The sequence below is a fragment of the Porites lutea genome, chromosome 5, assembly GCF_958299795.1.
Source record: "Porites lutea chromosome 5, jaPorLute2.1, whole genome shotgun sequence".
Taxonomy (NCBI): domain Eukaryota; kingdom Metazoa; phylum Cnidaria; class Anthozoa; order Scleractinia; family Poritidae; genus Porites; species Porites lutea.
In genome coordinates this window covers 21918130-21939821 of record NC_133205.1, presented here as the reverse complement: position 1 = coordinate 21939821, position 21692 = coordinate 21918130, and the positions used below count along the sequence as shown (strand labels likewise).

The 21692-nt window shown below is 41.3% G+C and overlaps 7 protein-coding genes across 7 annotated transcripts; 4 read left to right on the top strand and 3 right to left on the bottom strand.

The window, feature by feature from the left end:
- Positions 1-5969: 5969 nt before the first annotated feature.
- Positions 5970-6573, bottom strand: LOC140939129 (histone H2B, gonadal-like). The gene has a single exon (XM_073388690.1). It carries the CDS (start codon positions 6529-6531, stop codon positions 6160-6162), a length of 372 nt encoding a protein of 123 aa, XP_073244791.1. The 5' UTR covers positions 6532-6573; the 3' UTR covers positions 5970-6159.
- Positions 6574-6599: 26 nt separating this feature from the next.
- On the top strand, positions 6600-7480 carry LOC140939127 (histone H2A-like). Its single transcript, XM_073388688.1, has one exon. It carries the CDS (start codon positions 6847-6849, stop codon positions 7225-7227), a length of 381 nt encoding a protein of 126 aa, XP_073244789.1. The 5' UTR covers positions 6600-6846; the 3' UTR covers positions 7228-7480.
- Positions 7481-8266: 786 nt separating this feature from the next.
- LOC140938082 (uncharacterized) lies at positions 8267-21468 on the bottom strand. The gene is made up of 5 exons (XM_073387621.1): positions 21158-21468; positions 20647-20669; positions 19724-19975; positions 12686-12727; positions 8267-8668 (listed from the first exon to the last, which is right to left on the bottom strand). Exons 1-5 carry the CDS (start codon positions 21462-21464, stop codon positions 8336-8338), a joined length of 957 nt encoding a protein of 318 aa, XP_073243722.1. The 5' UTR covers positions 21465-21468; the 3' UTR covers positions 8267-8335.
- Positions 9132-9591, top strand: LOC140939126 (histone H3). Its single transcript, XM_073388686.1, has one exon. It carries the CDS (start codon positions 9157-9159, stop codon positions 9565-9567), a length of 411 nt encoding a protein of 136 aa, XP_073244787.1. The 5' UTR covers positions 9132-9156; the 3' UTR covers positions 9568-9591.
- LOC140939124 (uncharacterized) lies at positions 11767-12946 on the top strand. The gene has a single exon (XM_073388684.1). It carries the CDS (start codon positions 11796-11798, stop codon positions 12357-12359), a length of 564 nt encoding a protein of 187 aa, XP_073244785.1. The 5' UTR covers positions 11767-11795; the 3' UTR covers positions 12360-12946.
- On the bottom strand, positions 18862-19322 carry LOC140939130 (histone H2B, gonadal-like). The gene has a single exon (XM_073388691.1). It carries the CDS (start codon positions 19319-19321, stop codon positions 18950-18952), a length of 372 nt encoding a protein of 123 aa, XP_073244792.1. The 5' UTR covers position 19322; the 3' UTR covers positions 18862-18949.
- On the top strand, positions 19622-20264 carry LOC140939128 (histone H2A-like). The gene has a single exon (XM_073388689.1). The coding sequence runs from the start codon at positions 19631-19633 to the stop codon at positions 20009-20011; it is 381 nt and encodes a 126-aa protein (XP_073244790.1). The 5' UTR covers positions 19622-19630; the 3' UTR covers positions 20012-20264.
- Positions 21469-21692: the final 224 nt, after the last annotated feature.

Sequence of the window (21692 nt, the reverse complement as noted above, 5' to 3'; positions counted from 1 at the left end):
GTTTTTATTTTTCTTGCCTTCCCTTCTCACATTTCCACCATAAATTAACGATGAAAAATAAATTACCATTGTTAATGCGCACAAGTGCTTGAACTTCCAGCTGTTTTGACAATTTCCTGACAAGTAGAGCGGAGCACAAACTTGTTCCTATATATATATATTTATTTAAATTTTTTATTAGCATGGCGTAAGCGCCCCCAAATTCTCAACACTATGAATGGACTACATACCTTGCATCTCTATATAAGAATCCTGCTGCATTGTAGGGGTTCCTGTGGTCAAACCACTGCCAAATAAAAAGATAAGAGGACGGTAATTATAAAATACAGAGTTGGGCACTTAATTAGCAGATTAAAATTTTCAAAGATTGCAAATTTGTTTATATTGCCAACATTCCATGCATATTGTAAAGAATACTGTGAACAACTTTGTGGCTGATTTTTAGCCCTTTTTTTCCCAGTTTGTGTTAAAGAGCCTATGACAAGGGTCTCCAATAGGTTTTTTTTTTTAAAAGACTTTACTTGAGTGTTTTAGCAAGTATGTACTAATTGGGGACACTATTTGTTTAGGTCTCCTTCTAGAGATTGGATTGCCATTTTATGTGGTCATCTGAGCATTGTAAAGCATCATCTGAGCGTTGTTGTTTGCATGGTAAAGGATATACTTTCATTGCTCAATTTTTTTATGACCTTTTGTATAGCCCGTTCCACGCGTTCAGATAGTAGAGCGCGGGACAAAAATTCACGAAGAAAAAAAAAACGAGGGGAGACTAACCCTGCCTCCTCCCTGAGTGGGTAAGATGGGCCGCTCAGGATTTCCAACATTTGTCCCACTAGAAAAAGTTCTGATTTTGGCCATATATGGTAATAGATCCCTTATCAACCAAACTTGTTTGGTCAAGATATTGACCTGGTTCTTTTCTGTGCTTTTATTGAAGTTGACTTCATCTCAGTCCACAAAAGAGTTCAAACTTGGCCAATACCCAGCCATCCTGACCTTGGTCGAAAATGCACATATATTACAGCAAATAACAGGGACAATAGAGCCAGGAGGACTGGGGAAAGTTTTGTTTGTTCCTAGTAACCCACAGCATTGTTCTATAGAGGGTAGGGGAGGAATATAGCCCAACAGTAATAATTAATTGAACATAGATTTAGAATTTTAGGCTATATCTATAAAATTTAATACATGTAGAGTCATCTGTCGCACCAAATTTATTCTTCGCAAAACAGAGCTGATTAGGATTTCTGGAAAATGAAAATGTTGCAAAGTTAACTTAAGCCTTATTCACACCAACAAAAAAATGTTTAAACCAGTAATTTAATCAAATGAAAATCAGTAAAAGAAAACTAAATGACTGGCTTTTATCGAACAATTCAATTCTGGATTTTTTTAGGTAAGAAAATTTGACAAGTATTTTTTGGATGGCTTGATTAAGAAGGGATTTATTTGGGTAGTCAAAATAATCTAAAGATGTTTTTGGGTGTCTTGAGTGTTGCTAGAAGGTCTACCAGCTGCAGAAAAGATAACTTCACATGGTATGATGAATAAACAAACACAAACATTCAATTTCTAATGTTTTTATTTTTCGTGTTACATCATTTAATGATTTCTGGAAATGTTTAAGGCTCAGAGTTTCAACATTGAATTGTCTTGGGGTTTATTTGTTGCTTTTACGGTGGGTTTTGTTGGAAGCTTTAGGGTTTTGGGGGGTTTGATTTTTGCCTCCATTCGATCAGCCTGCTCACTTTAAATCCTGAGTACCCAGAACCCACTCCCCGCTGCAGCTTCAACCATTGGAATTGTCCTCAAAGAAGTTTAAACTGATTTGAACTGACATACCGGTAGCTGTCTTTCTAGATCATAGCATTGAAATAACGAAACGTTAAGGTGCAATATTTCTTATTTTCCCCTACAAAGATCAAATTGTATGACTGGCAGAAAGAGCGAGGGAAAGTGAAGAAAGAGTGGAAGTATTCTGTGATGGTCACTGGGGAACAGTATGCGATGACCAATGGGAAATCAACAATTTTTTAATTTCTGATGTGATATGCAAAATGCCGAATTATTCCCCACCCCACTCCCCCCGACACAGAGTTCAAGAAAATATTGTTTTGTGCTCCTTTTTTGCCAAATTTGTAGTTGAGAAACGTCAATAGGCGGCTTTTATAGAGGAAATAATTTTAAAACAATGTTTAAAACTAAACAGCTTTTAAACATGTTCAAGTTTTGGTGTAAATGGGGCATTAGACTTGTGTGATGGCTGGCTACTTGCACTAACAGGTCACATAACCAATGCTTCCTTTAAACAATGAGTTAGAATCTTGCCAAAAATTGACAGAGTAGTTAAAAATTATCTTACACCCAAAATTTGAGACGAAACACATTTAAGGGAGACATTTATGGCACTTTGATATTTCAACAAAGTAGTATGATTTGTATTGGCTGCCATGTTGGAGGGCATACTCTTGCCCTCCAACATGGCAGCCAAAACTACTTTCTCCTTGTATCTTGTTAAACATTTGATAGTTAAGCTCAGATGTGCTGCAAATGTTACCACATCATCTCTTCAACATTTTCCTTGCAGCTTAAGTGCAAAATTTGTGTTCAGAAAGAGGTAATTCATGATTTTGAATATTGCATCCTGGTCACGTGACCAGCTGCAAACTTGCTCATTTTAACAAAATGGTGCTGGTTTGAAAAACCAAATCCCTATTATTTTGTTTAAGATATGACCCACTAATCGTTTTTCCAAGGCAAAATCATGTAACTTTCATTTTCTTAAAAATGATGTCACATGACCTCTCAGTGCAAATGGCCTGTTCTGTGTGGCAATTTAACTGAACTCAGACTTGTCTGATATGGGGTCTAACTTTGTTTAACAAAGAAAACTCAGAATTTTCATACATGTGCAACTCCGATCTGGTGTACTGGGCCGATGGCAAAACAGTTTAAATCTGCATCTTCATCATATCTAAGCTAAAGTTTGATGCTAGACACGTTTTGCCATTTTTACCTAACTCTAACTATTGGTACCAAATTGACTTGAACGTAAACTCACCAACTCGATATATGAAGTGTTAACCTTTGACACAAACCTACCTTTTCTGATCTGCGAGTTGTACCACTAAAGTTCATTCTTCTTCTCCCCACGCTCATTTCATTCGGGTAAAACCAAGGTAAAACCGAACCCTGTTGTCGCGCATGAAAACTTTTGGCGCCAACTCATGACGTCACCAGAAGCGTCACCCAAGACCACAGGCACTCCAGTTTTGTTGGATTTTATAAGAAAACGTGTGGTAGTAGGGGAAAGTTCATTTAATATGACAAGGGGGGGGGGGGGGGGGGGGGGATGAAGATATTGAAACTCCAAGCTTGAAATTTTAGCAGCCCCCCTCGCTAGCGGTTCAATTTTTTAGGAGCCCCCTCTTTGGTAGTCGAAAAAATTTCAGAGCCCTCCCCCCCCTCCTCCTTCAATTCCTTTGCTCCCCTGAAAAAAGATCGCTAGACTGTATTAAATATATTTACCGTTATTGTCTTCAATGGTTTATACTATGACAAACTTGAGATACAGTTGTGATACAATTTTCTAAAGCATTTTTGGGATGAACAAGAGTGTAATAATTACTGAGACTACATTTGTTATATCTGTAAACCACGTGATATAGCTGAGTTGCACAGGTCATTAAATTGTTGAGTTGAAAACCATCCGATCTGTATGATGATGTCATGTGTTGGTTTTGAAGTATACAAATTTTCGGAGCCCCCCCTCCTAGCGCAACAATTTTTTCAGAGCCCCCCCTTCGGGTGTCTAAAAATTTTCGGAGCCCCCCCTCAATATCTTCATCCCCCCCCTTGTCATATTAAATGAACTTTCCCTAGACAAAATACGTTCTAAATTCCGCTTTTTGAAAAGATTCGAAACAAAAATGACTCACCCTGTGTTTTTTATTGTGTTCTTTACTGTCTCTTTCCCTTTAGAGTCAGTTTGAAGCCGTTTTGAGTTGTATCAAAGAAATTTTTATGAGACTGGAGGGACGGAATGGAAAGTTTCTATAAAATGTGTCTAATAGAACAACTTCCAGTCACTTTAATAATAACTTGAAAGGCGCTTGCCCTTCTCATCCAACTCCTTTTAAAGAAGCGATAGTTAGGAGCCAGGAGATTAAAAAAACGGCAATCTGGAGTAAGGTAGGAATTGATCTAACTCTAAGATGGTGTCTAGTGTAGAACAGGATCTGATAAAGGGTAGGGGTTTGTAGCGATAATAAAGTAGTCTAAAGGCTTGCTTAGCCACTGGGAGTATTAGATAGCAACAAAAACAGCCAACATCTTTAAAACGATACTACCTATTTATTGACAATATATCTCTCTCTTAACATAGCTGTGCGTGTCACCTTGGTGTCGTTTATATTAAAAATTTAATACAGTATTTAGAGTAAACACAGAAAAATTTAAAATTGCACGGTTGCCGCGTATGAACATTAAGCGTAGGCTCGATTACCAGGCGCTCTTCCGTCGGGAAATGAGCCCACCTCAGTGATTTTTAAATCAATAAAAATAATGAACTCTTTTTTTCGCCTCAAAAATCGCTGAAAACATTCCATCTTATAATGGAAAAAATATTAAAAATATTGTTATGAGGAAACAAAAAAAGGGATTCGGAAAGCGATGAAAAACGGGCAGGATGCAAGATTTTCGCAAAACAGGAGCGGGAATGCCGGATCAGGACTCCAAGTTCCAGACCCTGAGCTCGGGGGACGGCGAAAAAAAAAAAACTAAACACGGCAAACGACAAGTGAACATTTCGCTTAAGCTTTTACTGACACATTTACTAGGTTCAAATCCGTATTTTGGTCTGTAATATTCATCTGAATTTCTTCTGCAACACAAACAGAGGGTGACCTAATCGCGTGGTCTGTGAACTAAAAAGGAAATCTCGGAAAATACGGTACTTTTGGACATATATTCCCCTCTCCCTCTCCTCTGGCCTGCGAGAATATCCGTTTTTCTCCGTTCTGGTTTCTAGTTTCACCTGCCGGGAAAAAAGTTTTGGACGAAAAGAAGCACAGGCTTCCCAAGCTCAATATGAGGGTACTTACGGTTGCGTAATTTTCAAAATGGCCGTCATTATAAAAAGTTTGCATGAGAACTCAGATAATAGATTCGAGAAGATAGATACTCGCAGGAATTCTCAATAAAATACGCTTTGCCTTAGTTACTTGGTGTAATTCCTGTGTGGTTATTTTCCCGAATTAGGCGATTATCGTTTATCCGAGATTATTGAAAATTCATGCGAGTATTTATCTTCTCGAATCTATTACCTGAATTCCCATACAAATACTTTATAATGACGGCCATTTTGAAAATTACGACAGAGAGCCTGTTCACAGGCTTCAACCGCACGTACCCTCATATTGAGGTTGGGCTACCTGTGGCTCACGTCGCGCTCTTGCGAATTTCGACAGACCGCGAGCTAGAACGCTTGTGATCGTTTTCTTTCCTCAGAGCCACTCGACCTTGTTTACACACGTCCAGACAACTTCTGTTACAAATTCAAATGCTTCTAGCCCGCAACCAAACCCTCCCTGAGGAAGTCTCAAGAGTCGCGCGAGCTCTAGCGTTTCCGTGTGGTTTCGGGGCAAAGAAAGACCGAACGACGAGGAACGGGATTTTCGGTTTTGGCGAAAAATAAAATGAGAGCCAAACAGTGAAAGAGGCGGGGCGACCTTGCTTGCACTTTTAAAACAAAGGTACGCAAATCGGTTACAGGCTTTTCACCGCGAAAATTGTATAGAAACTTGCCAAGTTCATGTGTGACACGCGTTCGAGCAAAGTGGAACCGTAACGGTAAAAATATTTTTGCCTCGCGTTCTGGCGAGACTCGCTTCACTAGCCCAAATAGGAGAGCTTGCTGGCAGGTTAAAGTTTGGCATACAAATTTTCACATGGCTATGTGATAAGTCGTAAAAAATCGAGTTTAAAGCGAAAACTGACAATATTTAGCAATATTATACAGCACAGAATGAAATTCAGACCGAAATAACCTGAAAGTTTGAGAGAGGGCAGTTTGTATTGCACGAATCGGTCATGACTTTAATAACATTTGGTGGCTCCTAAAAGAGCCGTTTGTTTTGGCGGTAAACCCACTAAGTGAGTTTACTTGCTGCTGGTGTACTTGGTCACAGCTTTGGTTCCTTCACTGACTGCGTGTTTGGCCAGTTCACCGGGCAGAAGCAGCCTGATGGCGGTCTGGATCTCGCGAGAACTGATGGTTGATTTCTTGTTGTAGTGGGCAAGGCGGGAAGCTTCAGTAGCGATGCGCTCGAAGATGTCGTTAACGAACGAGTTCATTATGCCCATGGCTTTGCTGGAGATACCGGTGTCAGGATGAACTTGCTTCAACACCTTGTAGATGTAGATAGCATAGCTTTCCTTTCTCTTTCCCCTCCTCTTCTTCTTTCCATCAGATGGAGCCTTAGCCTTTCCAGCTCTCTTCTCGCCTTTCTTTCCTGCTACTTTAGGTGCCATATCTGTTGATTAGAATGGATGTGAATGAATCGTACATGCTGAATATTGTATTTATAACAAAATCAACAGGGGATCAATTAACATACGGATCGAAATCTTTCATTCTTCATTGGTTAGTTCGCTCTAGGTAATTTCAAAGGTCGCCATCTACTTCCATGTTTAGAAATATCAAATATCATTAGATCTGATTGGTGCGTTTCGATCCTAGCCAAATCTTGCCCGCCGTATAAACTCTGACATCTCTTGATTACCAAGTAACTTTGACAAGAACAAGTCCTTGAGATACATCTCTCTATCTTCTCTAACTTCGTTAACATGTCTGGTCGCGGTAAAGGAAAGGCAAAGGGCACCAAGTCCAAGAGCCGATCATCCCGAGCTGGGCTTCAGTTCCCTGTTGGTCGAATCCACCGTCTTCTGCGCAAAGGCAACTATGCTGAGCGTGTTGGCGCTGGTGCTCCAGTCTACTTGGCTGCAGTGCTCGAGTATTTGAGCGCTGAGATCCTTGAGTTGGCGGGCAACGCTGCTCGTGACAACAAGAAGACCAGAATCATTCCCCGTCACCTTCAGCTTGCTGTCCGCAACGATGAAGAGTTGAACAAACTGCTCGCCGGCGTCACCATCGCTCAAGGAGGTGTTCTTCCCAACATCCAGGCTGTTCTTCTGCCCAAGAAGACCGAGAAGAAGCCAAAAGCTTAAACAGATCCTCCCGGCGTCAAAAAACCAAACGGCTCTTTTAGGAGCCACCACATAATATAAAAGTCACGACCACTCAGTTGTTCTATGATGGAAGTTTCTTCCTAGTCTGTAAGGAGCATATTCATTGAATTAAAGAAGGCGTAGCTGATTTATTAAATCACTCATTGAATACAATTTAAATTTAGGAAGATCTAGGTTTACGTACGAAAAACCGAAGGAATATACCTTGGACTCTGTTTGAGGCTACAATTTCGTTTAGATATTCCCGGTTACGGCGTTACTCTTGGCGGTTAACGCATCAGTGAGCTACATACATCGTGCTTGCTGCACACACTGCGCATGAAATATTTTAGATTGAAAAGAATTAAATGAAGCTTATATAGGTGGCATACGCAATGAATTTATTTTTGTGCAAAGGAAGACCAAAAGACGGTCCTTTCCCCCCTTACCATATTGTCAGTATTCCACAACTAGAACATAACTCCTGCCCGCATTTACCCGGCGAACCTGCCAAAACAGCCCATTTTGTTTATTCGAATATCGCGCGTTTCCACGCTTTGTGCAGAGAACCCTGTTTTCCGTTGAACAACTGAAAAATATATACTTTTTGGCTTGCACATTACAGCCTAAAGTGAAATATCAAAGCAATACACATCTTGGACTATAAACAACTTTCGATTACAGCCTAAAAGCGTCCGATGATCCTAATGACGCACGACGCTTGTCGCGACTACGTCGCTCGTTCAGCCACTTCGCGGCCTAAGAAGCTCGCTCGCAGAAAAAATTTGGCCCTTCCGAAAGCACTCGGAGCATTGGCCACAAAATAGCTTCCTCCAGAAGTTAACGATTTTACTCCAAACGTTTGAAGACGCACGGTTGGAGCACCGGACCAATTGAACTATAGGCTATGCTATAATGAACAATAACAATGGATCTTGCTCTTTTGGGAAGACGCTCCTAAGCCTGTGCTTACATTTATATGCTATACTGGGGTAGAAAGCGGTAAAATATGGGTCCACATGGAACAGAGCAAACTTTATTGGCAATGACTTTTAAACATGTGGTGGCTCCTAAAAGAGCCGTTGGTTTGAGTGTGTAGCGTCAACATCTAACCGCCGAATCCGTACAAAGTACGTCCCTGGCGTTTGAGTGCGTACACCACATCCATGGCGGTCACAGTCTTGCGCTTGGCGTGCTCGGTGTAGGTCACAGCATCACGGATCACATTCTCAAGGAAAACTTTGAGAACACCACGAGTCTCTTCGTAGATCAGGCCAGAGATTCGCTTGACTCCGCCACGGCGAGCAAGACGACGGATAGCTGGCTTGGTGATGCCTTGGATGTTGTCACGAAGGATCTTTCGGTGACGCTTGGCGCCTCCTTTTCCTAGACCTTTGCCTCCTTTGCCTCGACCGGACATATTGGTATCTACTCGGTAATACTGAAAAATAACTCAAACTTACGGTTTCTTTGGTTTTATATGGCAAAGAATGACCTCTCCGAAAACAAGACACGCTGCTTGCTCTCTATTGGTTAGTTACGATAACAGAGACAAGGGTCAAGTTATTGATTACCATATTTTATACATGTTCCTCTTTCTTAGTTCTTGCGAGAACATGTTTAGTAAATAAATAAATGTTCACAACCACAAAAAATAATTCATAAACGATCTCCAGTCAAACTCTTTTTCGTGTCTATTTCTATCTTAAAGGAAAGGAATCACAGATAACGTAAATTCATCCTAAAAGTGGCCTTAAAGTAACTTCGGATCGAACATCTTTAAAGCAGAGAAGCGCACCACTTTCTTATCCAATAAAATCGCTTAGTTTTTGTCCAATCATGGAGTAGCCCGCCATGTATAAATTATATTGCAAAACATGTGCGTTATTATCCGTTAACCCCGAGTTACTGTTCCATCGAATCGCGAAGATGGCACGTACAAAGCAAACTGCTCGTAAATCAACTGGTGGAAAAGCTCCACGAAAACAGCTCGCCACAAAGGCGGCTCGTAAGAGCGCGCCCGCCACTGGTGGAGTCAAGAAACCTCATCGTTACAGGCCTGGTACAGTCGCTCTTCGTGAGATCCGTCGTTACCAGAAATCGACTGAGCTGCTCATTCGTAAGCTGCCCTTCCAGCGTCTTGTTCGAGAGATCGCTCAAGACTTCAAGACCGATCTGCGTTTCCAGAGCTCTGCTGTCATGGCTCTTCAAGAAGCTAGCGAGGCTTACCTCGTTGGTCTCTTTGAAGACACCAACTTGTGCGCCATCCATGCCAAGCGTGTCACCATCATGCCCAAGGACATTCAGTTGGCCCGCCGAATCCGCGGAGAACGAGCATAAGTGATTTGCTTGCACCACAAAACAAACGGCTCTTTTAGGAGCCACCACATCAATAAAAGTATTAACCAACAATTGAGCATCTTAAGTCATCAACTTTTTTCCATTTTAGAGAAAAGAGGAGCTTCGTCTCCTACCATTTTTCAATGTGCGCGCGTTTGTAATTTCAATCCACCGAGTTAGCGGTATTTGGATTCCGGTAAAAAATTCAGAGTGGAAAATTCGTGAAAAATAAACTATTTTTTCTCGGTCTGAAAACGACCAGCTAGACAGAAGACATGTCAAGTTAGAAAATCGGCCTGAAGAAAACACAACCAAAGTCGCTCTAAAGTCGAAATCAGTTCCTGGCCGGGCTAGCAGTGTAGTATGTTGTTCGGCTCAGGAGAAGCTCGGCATCTGAACCAGGCATTAGATTCATAACCACCCCGATATAACCATCAAACACAAAGTAGTGGCAACTGAGCACGATAAAATTGGAAATCAAAGATTATTCGCCTCTCAAGTATCATATTTTTTCTTTTTCGGGAAGGGTTTCGAGAGAAATGAGAACTGAGCAAGCAGCGCAAATATGAAGGTTTTTTCTCTCTTCTTTTCTTTCTTAGCTCTTCTAGTTGCGGCCGCGACGTCAACACGCCGTTCTTGGCCGCTCGACTCTGTTTGATTTCCCACCACCAGAACAAATTACTCTACATGAAAAAACAGCTTGGGTTGGAACATACATGTCCCGGCTTCCATTGTGTAGGGAGGCTGGGAAAAGAGCCGGTTTTAAAATTTACCTGACGTTACTCTAACAAAAGCCCGATTTTACAAACTATAAGATAAAGCAAGAACAATTGATAGAAACTGACTAAACTATAAGCGAAATCGGCTAGGAAATTCACGGAAATAAATTTGGCGCAAAAATTATGCAAATCTAAACACCTTGGAGTTGAACAAAACATGCAGATTTTACAACAGACTTACAAATAAAGTAACTTTGTATAACTTTAAATGTGCATTTCAGCGTATGATGACAAACATTTCACTTTAATTTTTGTAGATAATGTCTGTTGCTTAAAAGATGAAGCCTACAACAAGTGCTTTTCGGTAAATTGCGAGCAGTCTCTTATTTGTCTTTGCAAAGTTACTCCACGCGTAGCGTAAGTTATGCAGGCGAACGGCGAAAGAAGCCACGAGTAGCAATAAACGAGGGCGTAAGCCCAAGAAAAAAAAATAGGAGGCCGCCGACTCTTTTGTTCTGTCTTTAGACTACTGTAACGTCCTTGTTTGCCGGTTTTTTGGGATCGCGCTGGCTGGGATAAGAACTGGACGGATTTTAAGAGAAAAGGTGGACTGCAAGGAGGCTCAGTTTTAAGATGCGTATACGGTAAAGTTAAGACATTATTGAGTTTGTTTTAAGATGTTTGGCTTAAATAAACGACTTCTGTCTTAAAAATTTTTCTCACTCTACCTGTCAGGCCGTAAATCTTCTCTTGAGGAGCTTAAAATTAAAAAGGCAAAAAAACAAAAGGCGCCGAAGGCACCTTCTTTCGCAGTGAGCTCTTTTGAATACAGTCGGTACACGTAAGCGGGAAACAGCTGTACTTAAGGCCGCCTTCACAAAAGCCCGTTTTTCTCAACTCCCATACAAACTCTGTATTTTCACATTCTTGTAAGCGGCCAGCTCCAGTTATGGGCACCATTTTCGCGACCCGAGGGTGCCCGCTGACGAGAGCTTCCACTGCACTGATAGACTGCTCATGGTGGATAGATGTTGTCCTAGTTGCTTTCAAAGAAAAGAAGTTAAAATATATAAAATGTAGTTAAATGTCAAAAATCTAGGTAAAAATTCAAAGTACTGGAGTTCTTCTATAGTCTGAATGCCGATTTACGAAGTAAAGTCGTTTCGACAGAAAGTATATCGCCTATTTAAGTTAAAATAGTTCTTCGACCCTGGGACACTCAGGGATAAAACGCTGAATATCTCACCGCACAATCGCATTTATCCAAATATCTTTTTAGACCTAATGCTTGAATCACTTAACAGCTAAATTTTACAGTTTACGCGGGAGTATCGAATGAAGTACTCATTTCATGTCACAAAACTTTGAGGAAACTAACACAGAAGTACACACGCCATTTTGATTTGCTGTTTCCACGGTGGTCCGCATTGTGTTAATAAACGTCGATCTTCTCGCTTAAAATTCACATTTTGAAATCCTTGTTACGAGGGTATCCTTCAGTCTTGCAACATGGTTGAACCACCAAAGTCACCAGCTAAAAAGAAGCCAGCTGCGCCTAAAAAGCCAGCTGAGCATCCACCATACATTGATATGATCAAGGCTGCCATTGTCGCTCTAAAAGAGCGAAATGGTTCTTCTCGCCAAGCCATTGAGAAGTACATCAAAGCCAACTACAAGGTTGGTGAGGTCGGCTCACACTTGAAGATGGCTCTCAAGAGAGGTGCTGCGAGTGGTAAGTTGATACACACTAAAGGTGTTGGCGCATCTGGCTCCTTCAAGGTCGCCAAGGAGGAGAAGAAGGAGAAGAAACCAGCGAAGCCAAAGAAGCCCGCCGCCAAGAAGACAGCAAAGAAACCAGCGGCTAAAAAACCCGCAGCAAAGAAAGCAGCGGCTAAAAAGAAGCCGGCGAAGAAGACACCAAGTAAAAAACCCAAGAAATCGGCAGCGAAAAAGCCGGCAGCAAAGAAACCAGCGGCCAAGAAACCTGCGAAGAAGACACCCGCAAAGAAACCTGCCGCCAAAAAGTCCGCCAAGAAATCTGCCGCCAAAAAATCTCCAGCTAAGAAGAAGTAAAGCGCGACACTTCTTTTCAAACAAACGGCTCTTTTAGGAGCCACCACATCAGAAAAAGTAATAACCACCTGAATAATACTATGTGCTTTCTTTCTTATCGTTTTTATTTTTCTTGCCTTCCCTTCTCACATTTCCAACATAAATTAACGATGAAAAAATAAATTACCATTTGTGAATGGGCACAAGTGCGTGAACTTCCAGCTGTTTTGACAATTTCCTGACGAGCGGAGCACAATCTTGTTCCTTTATATATATATTTATATAAATTTTTTAATGCCATGGAGTAAGTGCCCCAAAATTCTCAACACTATGAATGGACTACATACCTTGAATCCTGCTGCATTGTTGGGGTTCCTGTGGTCAAACCACTGCCAAATAAAAAGATAAAAGGACTGTAATTACAAGATACAGAGTTGGACACTTAACTGTAGCGGATTTAAATTTTCAAAGATTGCGAATTTGTTTATATTGCCAACATTCCATGCATATTGTAAAGAATACTGTGAACAACTTTGTGGCTGATTTTTAGCCTTTTTTTTTCCCAGGGTGTGTTAAAGAGCCTATGACAAGGGTCTCCAATAGGTTTTTTTTTTTAAAAAAAAGACTCTACTCGAGTGTTTTAGCAAGTATGTACTAATTGGGGACACTATTTGTTTAGGTCTCCTTCTAGAGATTGGACTGCCATTTTACGTGGTCATCTGAGCATTGTAAAGCATCATCTGAACGTTGCCGTTTGCATGTTAAAGGATATACTTTCATTGCTCAATTTTTTTTATGACCCTTAGTGTAGTCTGTTCCAGGCGTTCAGATAGTAGAGCGCGGGGACAAAAATACACGAGGAAAAAAAACACGAGGGGAGACTAACCCTGCCTCCTCCCTGAGTGGGTAAGATGGGCCGCTCAGGATTTCTAGCATTTGTCCCACTAGAAAAAGTTCTGTTTTTGGCCATATATGGTAATAGATCCCTTATTAACCAAACTTGTTTGGTCAAGATTGCTGCATGGATATTGGCCTGGTTCTTTTCTGTGCTTTTATTGAAGTTGACTTTGTCTCAGTCCACAAAAGAGTTCAAACTTGGCCAATACCTAGCCATCCTGACCTTGCTCGAAAATGCATATGTACCTGGTTTTTTGAAAACCAGGCCACTAAAAAATGTCAGTCTCTTGCACTGATTGGTAATTTAATGGCCTTTGTTACTTGAAAAGTAAAATCTTACCTCAAAAAGAAATTATTGAATACATGAGCTTCCATTTGCTTGAATCATCTGTCTTGAAGGTAACAAAAGTGAAGTCTTCCTCATCAATCTGGAAAATAAGGCATTTTAAGGGGCAATTTTTAGTGTCGCTAGTACCGATTGCAAAGCCATTTCCCCAGTTCACCCCATTTTTCATTGAAGCTGGGCTCCCAAAAACAATCTAAGCCAACACTGCTCAACAAAACCAAGTCCTACAACCACCAGTTCAACTGCTTGCTGACTAGGAACATTATCAACCGAGTGGGTCATTGCTTGCATGCAAACAGCACAAACAAACTGCATAAGAGTGCAAAAACACATCAAACTTTACAACAACCCCACCCCCCTGGAATTTACCTAGGCTACCCCAAATGCAAACCAGATGATAGCCCCGTGTCTGTGCAACAACAGTCCACTTAGTTCAACGGAAGCCCCCCCCCCCCCCCCCCTCAAAAAATATTAGCTGGCCCAACAGGGGGCAACAGCACGGCCCTACGGGCCTGGCTGTTGCCCCCATCATGCAAATTTGCTGGAATTTCCACTGATTTCTGTCAATTCCAGGACGTTATTTGGAGCCCATGGTTAAGAGGTGAGGGTGGTTAGTCCTGAGGAGCGAGATTGTTATTTTTACAATAAAAGTATCAAATTAAGTTTTGAAAGATTGGCCGAAATATGCTGGACTTGACTTAAGATTTCAGGCAACCCGGTTTTCAAAACTCCAGGTAGATATATATTACAGCAAATAACAGGGACAATAGAGCCAGGAGGACTGGGGAAAGTTTTGTTTGTTCCTAGTACCCCACAGCATTGTTCTATAGAGGGTAGGAGAGGCTTATAGCCCAACAATTATTTGAACATAGAATTAGAATTTTAGGCTATATCTATAAAATTTAATTCATGTAGAGTCATCTTTTGCACCAAATTTATTCTTGGCAAAACAGAACTAATTAGGATTTCTGGAAAATGAAAATATTGCAAAGTTAACTTAAGCCTTATTCACACCAACAAAAAAATGTGCAGTTAAACCAATTTCATCAAATGAAAATCAGTAAAAGAAAACTAAATGACTGGCTTTTATCCCAGGGGGGTACTCTGGATTTCATGTGAAGGGGATGATTCTACAATAATGAATAAGGCTCAGAATTTCCGCATGGAATTTTCTGGGGTTTCTTGTTTGCTTTTTTGGTGGGTTTTGTTGGAAGCTTTAGGGTTTTGGGGGGGTTTGATTTTTGCCTCCATTTTATCAGCCTGCTCACTTGAAATCCTGAGTACCCAGAACCCACTCCCTGCTGCTTCCCCCACTGGAATTGTCCTCAAAGAAATCTAAAGATTTGAACTGACATACCGGTAGCTGTCTTTCTAGATCATAGCATTGAAATAACGAAACGTTAAGGTGCAATATTTCTTATTTCCCCCTACAAAGATCAAATTGTATGACTGGCAGAAAGAACAAGGGAAAGTGAAGGAAGAGTGGAAGTATTCTGTGATGGTCACTGGGGAACAGTATGCGATGACCAATGGGAAATCAACAACTTTTTTATTTCAGATGTGATATGCAAAATGCCAAATTATTCCCCACCCAACTCCACCCCCCCCCCCCCCAACACAGAGTTCAAGAAAATGTTGACTTGTGCTTCTTTTCTTCCAAATTTGTAGTTGAGAAACATCAGTAGGCAGCTTTAATAGAGGAAACAATTTAAAACAACGTTTAAAACTAAAGAGCTTTGAAACATGTTCAAGTTTTGGTGTAAATGGGGCATTAGACTTGTGTGATAGCTGGCCACTTGCACTAACAGGTCACATAACCAATGCTTCCTTTAAACAATGAGTTGGAATCTTGCTGTTGCCAAAAATTGACAGAGTACTTAAAAATTATCTTACACCCAAAATTTGAGGCGAAACACATTTAAGGGAGACATTTTATGGCACTTTGATATTTCAACAAAGCAGTACGATTTGTATTGGCCACCATGTTGGAGGGTATACTCTTGCCCTCCAACATGGCGGCCAAAACTACTTTCTCCTTGTATCTTGTTAAACATTTGCTTATATGTTTTATCACTGATATTATTTGAGATTTTATTCCTCTCCTTACTGCTGCCAATTATTTCAATATGACGGTGTCCAACAAGAAAGCTCTTACTACTTTGGACACCGTACACAAATGAACTTAATATCTTTTAGTTAATTATTATTTGTAGCTACTTTATTTTCCTACCATGTACACTTATGTAAATATCTTGTATAGTGTGAATAAAAAATTGACTTGAATTGAATTAAATTGAATTGAATAGTTAAGCTCAGATGTGCTGCAAATGTTACCACATCATCTCTTCAACATTTTCCTTGCAGCTTAAGTGCAAAATTTGTGTTCAGAAAGAGGTAATTCATGATTTTGAATATTGCATTCTGGTCACATGACCAGCTGCAAACTTGCTCATTTTAAGAAAATGGTGCTGGTTTGAAAAACCAAATCGCTATTATTTTGTTTCAGATATGACCCACTATTAGTTTTTCCAAGGCAAAATCATGCAACTTTCATTTTCTTAAAAATGATGTGACATGACCTCTTAGTGCAAATGGCCTGTTCTGTGTGGCAATTTAACTGAACTCAGACTTGTCTGATATGGGGTCTAACTCTGTTTAACAAAGAAAACTCAGAATTTTCATACATGTGCAACTCCGATCTGGTGTACTGGGCCAATGGCAAAACAGTTTAAATCTGCATCTTCATCATATCTGAGCTAAAGCTTGATGCCAGACACGTTTTGCCATTTTTATCTCATTAAGAACAACTCTAACTATTGGTACCAAATTGACTTGAACGTACGCTCACCAACTCGATATATGAAGTGTTAACCTTTGACACAAACCTACCTTTTCTGATCTGCGAGTTGTACCACTAAAGTTCATTCGTCTTCTCCCCACGCTCATTTCATTCGGGTAAACCCAAAGTAAAACCGAACCCAGTCGCGCATGAAAACTTTTGGCGCCAGCTCATGACGTCACCTGGAGCGTCACCCAGGGCCAGGACCACAGGCACTCCACTTTTGTTGGATTTTATAAGAGAACGTGTGGTAGTAGACAAAATACGTTCTAAATTCCGCTTTTTGAAAAGATTCGAAACAAAAATGACTCACCCTGTGTTTTTTATTGTGTTCTTTACTGTCTCTTTCCCTTTAGAGTCGGTTTGAAGCCGTTTTGAGTTGTATCAAAGCAATTTTTATGAGACTGGAGGGGCGGAATGGAAAGTTTCTATAAAATGTGTGTAATAGAACAACTTCCAGTCACTTTAATAATAACTTGAAAGGCGCTTACCCCCCTCCTCCACCTCCTTTTAAAGAAGGGATAGTTTAATAGGAGCCAGGAGATTAAAAAAACGGCAATCTCGAGGAAGGTAGGAATTGATCTAACTCTAAGATGGTGTCTAGTGTAGAACAGGATCTGATAAAGGGTAGGGGTTTGTAGCAATAATAAAGGCTTGCTTAGCCAGTGGGAGTATTAGACGGCAACAAAAACAGCCAACATCTTTAAAACGATACTACCTATTTACTGACAATATATATCTCTCTTAACATAGCTGTGCGTGTCACCTTGGTGACGTTTATATTAAAAATTTAATACAGTATTTAGAGTATACACAGAAAAATTTAAAATTGCACAGTTGCCGCGTATGAACACCAAGCGTAGGCTCGATTACCAGGCGCTCTTCCGTCGGGAAATGAGCCCACCTCAGTGATTTTTAAATCAATAAAAATAATGAACTCTTTTTTTCGCCTCAAAAATCGCTGAAAACATTGCATCTTATAATGGAAAAAAATATTAAAAATATTGTTATGAGGAAACAAAAAAAGGGATTCGGAAAGCGATGAAAAACGGGCAGGATGCAAGATTTTCGCAAAACAGGAGCGGGAATGCCGGATCAGGACTCCAAGTTCCAGACCCTGAGCTCGGGGGACGGCGCAAAAAAAAAACTAAACACGGCAAACGACAAGTCAACATTTCGCTTAAGCTTTTACTGACATATATATTGGGTTCAAATCCGTATTTTGGTCTGCAATGATCAACTGAATTTCTTCTGCAACACAAACAGAGGGTGACCTAATCGCGTGGTCTGTAAACTAAAAAGGAAATCTCGGAAAATACGGTACTTTTGGACACATATTCCCCTCTCCCTCTCCTCTGGCCTGCGAGAGTATCCGTTTTTTTCCGTTCTGGTTTCTAGTTTCACCTGCCGGGAAAAACGTTTTGGACGAAAAGAAGCACAGGCTGCCGAAGCTCAATATGAGAGTACTTACGGTTGCGTAATTTTCAAAATGGCCGTCATTATAAAAAGTTTGCATGAGAACTCAGATAATAGATTCGAGAAGATAGATACTCGCAGGAATTCTCAATAAAATACGCTTTGCCTTAGTTACTTGGTGTAATTCCTGTGTGGTTATTTTCCCGAATTAGGCGATTTTCGTTTATCCCGAGATTATTGAAAATTCATGCGAGTATTTATCTTCTCTAATCTATTACCTGAATTCCCATACAAATACTTTATAATGACGGCCATTTTGAAAATTACGACAGAGAGCCTGTTCACAGGCTTCAACCGCACGTACCCTCATATTGAGGTTGGGCTACCTGTGGCTCACGTCGCGCTCTTGCGAATTTCGACAGACCGCGAGCTAGGACGCTTGTGATCGTTTTCTTTCCTCAAAGCCACTCGACCTTGTTTACACACGTCCAGACAACTTCTGTTACAAATTCAAATGCTTCTAGCCCGCAACCAAACCCTCCCTGAGGAAGTCTCAAGAGTCGCGCGAGCTCTGGCGTTTCCGTGTGGTTTCGGGGCAAAGAAAGACCGAACGACGAGGAACGGGATTTTCGGTTTTGGCGAAAAATAAAATGAGAGCCAAACAGTGAAAGAGGCGGGGCGACCTTGCTTGCGCTTTTAAAACAAAGGCACCAGATCGGTTACAGGCTTTTCACCGCGAAAATTGTATAGAAACTTGCCAAGTTCATGTGTTGACACGCGTTCGAGCAAAGTGGAACCGAAAGGGTAAAAATATTTTTGCTTCGCGTTCTAGCGAGACTCGCTTCACTCGCCCAAATAGGAGAGGTTGCTCGCAGGTTAAAGTTTGGCATACAAATTTTCACATGGCTATGTGATAAGTCGTAAAAAATCGAGTTTAAAGCGAAAACTGACAATATTTAGCAATATTATACAGCACAGAATGAAATTCAGACAGAAATAACCTGAAAGTTTGAGAGAGGGCAGTATGCATTGCACGAATTGGTCATGACTTTAATAACATTTGGTGGCTCCTAAAAGAGCCGTTTGTTTTGGCGGTAAACCCACTAAGTGAGTTTACTTGCTGCTGGTGTACTTGGTCACAGCTTTGGTTCCTTCACTGACTGCGTGTTTGGCCAGTTCACCGGGCAGAAGCAGCCTGATGGCGGTCTGGATCTCGCGAGAACTGATGGTTGATTTCTTGTTGTAGTGGGCAAGGCGGGAAGCTTCAGTAGCGATGCGCTCGAAGATGTCGTTAACGAACGAGTTCATGATGCCCATGGCTTTGCTGGAGATACCAGTGTCAGGGTGAACTTGCTTCAACACCTTGTAGATGTAAATAGCATAGCTTTCCTTTCTCTTTCCCCTCCTCTTCTTCTTTCCATCAGATGGAGCCTTAGCCTTTCCAGCTCTCTTCTCGCCTTTCTTTCCTGCTACTTTAGGTGCCATATCTGTTGATTAGAATGGATGTGAATGAATCGCACATACTGAATATTGTATTTATTACAAAACCAACAGGGGATCAATTAACATACGGATCGAAATCTTTCATTTTTCATTGGTTAGTTCGCTCTAGCTAATTTCAAAGGTCACCATCTACTTCCATGTTTAGAAATATCAAATATCATTAGATCTGATTGGTGCGTTTCGATCCTAGCCAAATCTTGCCCGCCGTATAAACTTTGACATCTCTTGATTACCAAGTAACTTTGACAAGAACAAGTCTTTGAGCTCTCTATCTTCTCTAACTTCGTTAACATGTCTGGTCGCGGTAAAGGAAAGGCAAAGGGCACCAAGTCCAAGAGCCGATCATCCCGAGCTGGGCTTCAGTTCCCTGTTGGTCGAATCCACCGTCTTCTGCGCAAAGGCAACTATGCTGAGCGTGTTGGCGCTGGTGCTCCGGTCTACTTGGCTGCAGTGCTCGAGTATTTGAGCGCTGAGATCCTCGAGTTGGCGGGCAACGCTGCTCGTGACAACAAGAAGACCAGAATCATTCCCCGTCACCTTCAGCTTGCAGTCCGCAACGATGAGGAGTTGAACAAACTGCTCGCCGGCGTCACCATCGCACAAGGAGGTGTTCTTCCCAACATCCAGGCTGTTCTTCTGCCCAAGAAGACCGAGAAGAAGCCAAAAGCTTAAACAGATCCTCCCGGCGTCAAAAAACCAAACGGCTCTTTTAGGAGCCACCACATAATATAAAAGTCACGACCACTCAGTTGTTCTATGATGGAAGTTTCTTCCTAGTCTGTAAGGAGCATATTCATTGAATTAAAGAAGGCGTAGCTGATTTATTAAATCACTCATTGAATACAATTTAAATTTAGGAAGATCTAGGTTTACGTACGAAAAACCGAAGGAATATACCTTGGACTCTGTTTGAGGCTACAATTTCGTTTAGATATTGGTAGTTTCGAAAACGAAGCACTCGAAAACAAAGACCGGTTACGGCGTTACTCTTGGCGGTTAACGCATCAGTGAGCTACATACATCGTGCTTGCTGCACATAGTGCGCATGAAATATTTTAGATTGAAAAGAATTAAATGATGCTTATATAGGTGGCATACGCAATGAATTTATTTTTGTGCAAAGGAAGACCAGAAGACGGTCCTTTCCCCCTTACCATATTGTCAGTGTTCCACAACTAGAACATAACTCCTGCCCGCATTTACCCGGCGAACCTGCCAAAACAGCCCATTTTGTTTATTCGAATATCGCGCGTTTCCACGCTTTGTGCAGAGAACCCTGTTTTCCGTTGAACAACTAAAAAATATACACTTTTGGCTTCCACATTACAGCCTAAAGTGAAATATCAAAGCAATAAACATCTTGGACTATAACCAACTTTCGATTACAGCCTAATGGCGTCCCATGATCCTAATGACGCACGACGCTTGTCGCGACTACGTCGCTCGTTCAGCCACTTCGCGGCCTAAAAAGCTCGCTCGCAGAAAAAATTTGGCCCTTCCGAAAGCACTCGGGGCATTGGCCGCAAAATAGCTTCCCCCAGAAGTTAACGATTTTACTCCAAACGTTTGAAGACGCACGCGTGGAGCACCGGACCAATTGAAACTATAGGCTATGCTATAATGAACAATAACAATGGATCTTGCTCTTTTGGGAAGACGCTCCTAAGCCTGTGCTTACATTTATATGCTATACTGGGGTAGAAAGCGGTAAAATATGGGTCCACATGGAACAGAGCAAACTTTATTGGCAATGACTTTTGAAAATGTGGTGGCTCCTAGAAGAGCCGTTGGTTTAAGAGTGTAGCGTGAAGATCTAACCGCCAAATCCGTACAAAGTACGTCCCTGGCGTTTGAGTGCGTACACCACATCCATGGCGGTCACAGTCTTGCGCTTGGCGTGCTCGGTGTAGGTCACAGCATCACGGATCACATTCTCAAGGAAAACTTTGAGAACACCACGAGTCTCTTCGTAGATCAGGCCAGAGATTCGCTTGACACCGCCACGGCGAGCAAGACGACGGATAGCTGGCTTTGTGATGCCTTGGATGTTGTCACGAAGGATCTTTCGGTGACGCTTGGCGCCTCCTTTTCCTAGACCTTTGCCTCCTTTGCCTCGACCAGACATGTTGATATCTTCTCAGTAATACTGAAAATAACTCACATTTACGATTTCTCTGCTTTTATATGGCAAAGAATGACCTCTCCGAAAACAAGACACGCTGCTTGCTCTCTATTGGTTAGTTACGATAACAGAGACAAGGGTCAAGTTATTGATTACCATATTTTAAACATGTTCCTCTTTCTTAGTTCTTGCGGGAACATGTTTAGTAAATAAATAAATGTTCACAACCAC